This window comes from Lynx canadensis, chromosome D3, assembly GCF_007474595.2.
Source record: "Lynx canadensis isolate LIC74 chromosome D3, mLynCan4.pri.v2, whole genome shotgun sequence".
Taxonomy (NCBI): Eukaryota; Metazoa; Chordata; class Mammalia; order Carnivora; family Felidae; genus Lynx; species Lynx canadensis.
The window spans coordinates 86,896,823-86,902,822 of record NC_044314.2 but is presented as its reverse complement, the minus strand read 5'-3'; the positions used below and the strand labels follow the sequence as shown (position 1 = coordinate 86,902,822).

The window sequence follows — 6,000 nt, the reverse complement described above, 5'->3', positions numbered from 1 at the left end:
TTGGGATGAGCACTGGGTGTTATACGTAAGTGATGAATCACTAAATTCTACTCCTGAAACCAATACTACACCATATGTTAACTAACTTGAATTTAAATAAAATCTTGGAAAGAAAACAAAAACTTTTGAAACGCATGCAGGTTGGCAACGTACATTTAGAGCTTTTAAGATCTTCTTCATTCCTTTTGATGTGGTCAATCTGTTCCTGGGAATGTATCTTAAGGAAATAACTCCAAATATGGAAGAAGTTTTATGGAAAATACTGGTGTGGTCTAAATGTCCAGAATAGAGTAAGTAGAGGCCCATTTACACCTCCTTAGGAGGTTTTACAAATAAGGGAACTAAGGCTTTGAGAAGTTCTATAACTTGTCCAGTATCACACAGCTAGTATGTGACAGAGCCAGGATTCAAATCTAGACTATTTTTACCCCAAAACCCAAGTTTTTAATCTATGATACCTTGACTATAATATAAATTTTTTTTCTTCTCATTAAAAAATTTTTAATGTTTATTTTTGAGAGAGAAAGAGAGACAGAGAGCGTGAGCAAGCAGGGGAGGGACAGAGAGAGAGTGAGACACAGAATCCAAAACAGGCTCAGAGGTGTCAGCACAGAGCCCAACATGGGGCTCAAACCCACGACTGGTCATGATTTCATACCTGAGCCGAAGTCGGATGCTTAACCGACTGAGCAACCCAGGCACCCCAGAAATAAGGTTGTTCTCAACTGGAAAAACAAAGGCAAACTCATTCTGATTTATGAAATTCAATTTATACACACAAATAGAAAAAGACTACAGAGGCAGAATAAGAGTTGTGATGACCTTTTCTGCACGCTGGGTGGCGGCTGCTGGCTTTCAGCTCCACACTGCCCCCGCAGGCCAGCCTCTGTACTGCTGGCGCTGACAGCCTACAGCCGGCTTTCCCAGACACCTGGCCAGATGGGTTCCGGTTTGGTTCTGTCATTCTTGGCACTGGCAGGAGAATTAGAAGGTTGAACAAAGAAAAAGGAGTTGTTTCTTTTCTCTTTCGGTGGTGGCCTGGAAGCGGCAGCAATCGCTGAGGGTGACCGAGGGCTGCTGGAGGCCGCGGCAGTGAAGTGGGAGGCGCAGCAGCCACCTCCTCGCGTCAGCTAACAGCCCTTTCCCCTTCCGCCTCTCCAGCGGCCCCTCGCTCTCCCCTTTGCTTTTCAGTCCCTCTAACACCTTTGTAACCAATTCCTGCCGTCCAATCCTTCTCTGCCTGAAATACCTAGAGTGGTTTCTGTTTTTCTGGCTGGCCTGATACGCTCTGCGGCAAAACTTAGATACATATTTAACTAGAATTCATTAGAAAGAGTGACATTATTCTTATTCTTATTTGTATATGAAGAAATAGGATATAAGTAGTTGTTTTTCTTGTGGCCGGAGCAAAATACTTGTGCATTTAGTTTCCTTCCTGTGGGGTGCAAAAGACTGATGGTCTCTATAAGTTATACAAGTAACTGGTAAAGAAAATTGATTAACTCAAGACATGAGTTCTTTACAAGATAATAATCAAACTACTATGAAGCGCCTCAGTTGTTACTTGTTGGTCAACATTTGACAAGTTATAACACACTGACGGCACAACTTTAAAACCCTAATAAATATGATTAGTTAATAGTAGACTCCAAAGTCCCCTTTGTTCTTCTTAAAAGAGGTTGATCGGCTATGATCCACCAAGAAACATCTAAATGGGAAGAAACACAGAAGCATTTTTATTAATGCCATTTAGTTTTTTCAATAGAAAACAGATAAACTATAAAATTTATGACTTAACTGTATTGCTAAACATCTACACATAAAGTTATTTGGCATTTAGACAGCTGGACTAGAAAAAAAACAGATATATTTTAAGGGCCAAAGATTTGCCTCCTAAATCAATAATCTCCCTTTTAAAAAAAGGTAACCTAGGGGCACCTGGGTGACTGAGTTGGTTAAGCGTCTGACTTTGGCTCAGGTCACGATCTTACAGTTTGTGAGTTTAAGCCCTGCGTTGGACTCTGGGCTGAGAGCTCACAGTCTGGAGCCTGCTTCAGATTCTGTGTCTCCCTCTCTCTCTCTGCCCCTCCCCCCCCCATAAACATTAAAAAACTTTTTTTTGAAAAAAAGAAAAAAAAATTAAAAAGGTAACCTATGCCATTGATCACAACAGATTGGAAGTGACCAAAGGAAGTTATTAATGAAAGTTAACAAAACGCAGGCTTATTTTAACATGCCTGATCTGGACCAAAGGAGGGGAAAAAACCCACAATTACTTAAACATGATTAAAAAATTTTAGGGGCACCTGGCTGGTTCAGTCGGTGGAGCATGTGACTCTTGGTCTCAGGGTTGTGAGTTCAAGCCCTACTCTGGGTATAGAGATTACTCAAAAATAAAATCTTTAGGGGCACCTGGGTGGCTCAGTCAGTTGAGCGTCCAACTCAGGTCATGATTCCAGGGTTGTAGGATCAAGCCCCACATCTGGCTCTGTGCTGAGCATGGAGTCTGCTTGGGATTCTCTCTCTCTCTTTCTCAAAAAAAAAAAAAAAAAAAAAAAGTAAAAAATTGTATCATATATATATATATAATTATTTTTTTTTAATGTTTATTTATTTTTGAAAGAGGGACAGAGCTCGAGCAGGGGAGGGGCAGAGAGAGGGGGAGGGAGACACAGAATCCAAACCAGGCTCCAGGCTCTGAGCTGTCAGCACAGAGCCCAATGCAGGGCTCTAACCCACGAACCGTGAGATCATGACCTGAGCCAAAGTCAGACGCTCAACCGACTGAGCCACCCAGGAGCCCCTTATCCTTTTTTTTTTTTTAATTTTTTTTTTTAAACGTTTATTTTTGAGACACAGAGAGACAGAGCATGAAGGGGGGAGGGTCAGAGAGAGGGAGACACAGAATCGGAAGCAGGCTCCAGGCTCCAAGCTGTCAGCACAGAGCCCGACGCGGGGCTCGAACTCACGGACCGTGAGATCGTGACCTGAGCCAAAGTCGGCCGCTTAACCAACTGAGCCACCCAGGCGCCCCCAGGAGCCCCTTATCTTATATTTAAGTTCAGAACAGGAGTAAGAGTGATTTACATGCATATTTTATATATGAAAACATTTGGAAGGACGTATACTAAAATGTTAAACAGTAAACCTATTTCTGTGTAGTGAGATTTCAAGAGATTAAGATTTTTTGTTTTTGTTTTTTGGCTCTTGCAAATTTGTTTTTTCTATGGTGAAAATACATATGTCTTTGGTAATTAAAAAGGAGAATTAAAAGAAATTAATGCCCAAGGATAAAATTAATCAGTACTTTTTGAAATTTAGTTTTTCACTTGCTTTGATATGAAAAATAAGACTTTATGAGGAATCATAATGCTGGAAAGCACCCAGGAGACCACGCAGTCCAGATGTGAAAACTAAAGCCTGCACAGGGTCAGTGAATGGCTGGAGACCACACTGCTGCAGAGAGTAGAACCAGGGCCTCTTGATTTCTGGGCTAAGAGCCCCTCAAACAAAAAGCAAAATATAAAAATATACATAGTTAACGCATAAAAATACATTTATCTCCAGGACACAAGAACAAGTTGGGTCAATGTCAAGACCCTAGTGATATAAATGGTGTCACGTCAGAACCTGAGTAACGGTGGGCCAGCTTTACCTTCAGAATTTCACAAGGAGCGGCGTCTGGTGGTACAGGCTTCCCACAATGTTTTGAATATTCAGTTATAAACACTGAAGCTTCATCTAAACTATGGAATCAGAAAGAAAAAGCATCAGGAGGAAATCCTCGGGCATGATAAATATGTTTGCTATCTTGACTGTGGCGATGGCTTCACGGGTACATGTATGTCCAAATTTATCATATTGCATACTTGAATTACGTGTAGCCTATATATGTGTGTGTAGCTATGGTTGGATCACAAGTGGTAAGCAAACAGAAAGAAATCCAAGGCTTGGTAATGAGAGAGAGATATGTCCCAAGTGGCCAGCACAGTTAGACTAAATGTAGGGACCAGGAAAGACTTCTATCCTGACAGGGTTTCCCTTCCTTAGTGTCAGCCATTTCTCTCTTCTCCTTTTCGCATTCCAAATCCATTCCCAATCCTATCCCAGAAAGCTTATTTCCAAACTTGTGGCTGCCAGAAAATTAGACAATCAAGCTTAGCAAAAATTAGGTCACATAAAAGCCAGTAATTCTCTGAGCAAATGTCTAAGGAATAAAGTTGTAACTCAAGTTTTAGAGCAGGACTGTGAGATACCTATTTTGGGGGTTTGGAAAGTTTCTTGATTGTCTGATTCCAAGTTCATGTTCTAAGGGACTCAGTTACAAGACAGACTAACCTCTGGACATATGTGGTAATGCTATAGCTTAATATTCAGAGCCTTTCATTACAACCAAATAGTTGTACAATTATTTGATATTTTCCTCCAAAATAAAGATAAATTTTAAGGAAACTCTACAGTAAGTTGTTTTTGTTTGTTTGTTAATTAACTTACCTTAACTCATTTGCCAAATAGTTTACCAGCTCAGTGATGTTGTTGGAATTCATCATATGCAATTTCAACACTTGAAAGTATTTTGTCTTTGCCAAAATCCCAAACTCCTTCTTACTTATGATATTATTCAGAATCAGGTTTCTAATCTATAGAATGATAGGTATCATTAAATTAAAAATGTGTGCAATTCCAAGTTCTTACTCAATACCCCCAAATTCCTTACTATCAGAAGTTAAATTAGCACTGTGTTGTGACTAAGTCTCTTTTTTTAAGGGGGTGGGGAAGGGGATCTGTTTTGGCCCATTTCAGTAAAAGATTAAATCAATAAGAAGTAATTGCTCTGAAGCACTTTGGGACTTTTTAGGAGGAAGATCTGCTTACAACAACAAGCATTTAAAGCTACAGATTTTTCACTGAGCACAGCAGCAAATAAGACAGATGAGGTCTCTACCTTTTAGAAATTTATTAAGGTTTTAATAAAGGCAAAATAATTTTATATATTACCAAATAGGCAGAGATAGTAGTATTCAGCCTACTTTTGATTTAGGGAAAATTATTACCTTCTAATATAAAAGTTTTCATGGCAAAAGGAGATGAAATTGCCTCTTACTTGATGTGAAAATCCTGCCAATTGGCCAGTATTCATATGCTCTTCTAATTGCTGTAAAATGATCTGAGGATTGCATGAGCCCAGAAAATTCTACAGGAAAAAAAATCAAACACAGTGGAAAAGTATTATTACTACTAATTTCTGTCAAATCTAAAAGGTTTTCATTTTTAAATTTGGAATATCTTTAACCATTTCTATTATAGGAAAAAAACAACTCTATCATATAACAAAAAATTAAAGAAATAAGGAAAAAGACATTTTATAAATACCTATTGTGACAAGGGCTGTTTAACAAGCATTTTGTCATTCTAAGTGCTGAAAGGACTCTATTTAAATACTAAAATTTTGAAAAGCATTAATGGATGAGTTTATGAATAGTCAAAAAACCCCCGAAGTCCAAGGCAAGCACAGATGGCTGTGAGAAAATGGAGTGAACAGACCAAATGACAGATAAAAAATATGCATGTTCATTTATATAGATCTTTATCTACTGGCTAAACTAACTTTGGGGAAATACTGCAAAACATTCCCAAGTGCTTTGTTCTATTTGTTCTGTATTGTAAAGGGAATGAGTTCGTTTTAAAAGTTCTGTCCTCAGAATGTTCATGGGTCCGTCCCTTTGTCAGACACCCACACACAAACCTGACAATTCCCTCTCTTATCTCCCACATCCAATCACTAAGCGAAGCTGCTCTATTTGGCTCATTCTCACTGCCACCACCCCACTTACAGCACATATCCCCTCGAGCCTTCCCTGCCCATTCACAGGCTGGTCCAGACAAGTGCAACAGCTTCCCACACTTCCGCTCCTGCCTCCTCTCTCCCCCACCAAGCCCAAAGATTGTTCCCTCCAAAACGGTGCCTGAACATTTTACTTTACTTTTCCAGGAAACCTG

At 39.5% G+C, this 6,000-nt stretch overlaps 1 protein-coding gene across 1 annotated transcript in view; it reads right to left on the bottom strand.

Annotated features, from left to right (window-relative positions):
- Positions 1-709: 709 nt before the first annotated feature.
- The window catches only part of KNTC1 (kinetochore associated 1), a 72,392-nt gene continuing 67,101 nt past the window's right edge, over positions 710-6,000 (bottom strand). Inside the window, exons 61-64 of the mRNA XM_030336843.1 lie at positions 5,105-5,194; positions 4,495-4,640; positions 3,656-3,746; positions 710-1,708 (exon numbers count right to left, since the gene is read on the bottom strand). Coding sequence (XP_030192703.1) covers positions 1,688-1,708; positions 3,656-3,746; positions 4,495-4,640; positions 5,105-5,194 — 348 coding nt within the window. The 3' untranslated portion in view covers positions 710-1,687. The remainder of the gene's footprint in view (positions 1,709-3,655; positions 3,747-4,494; positions 4,641-5,104; positions 5,195-6,000) is intronic.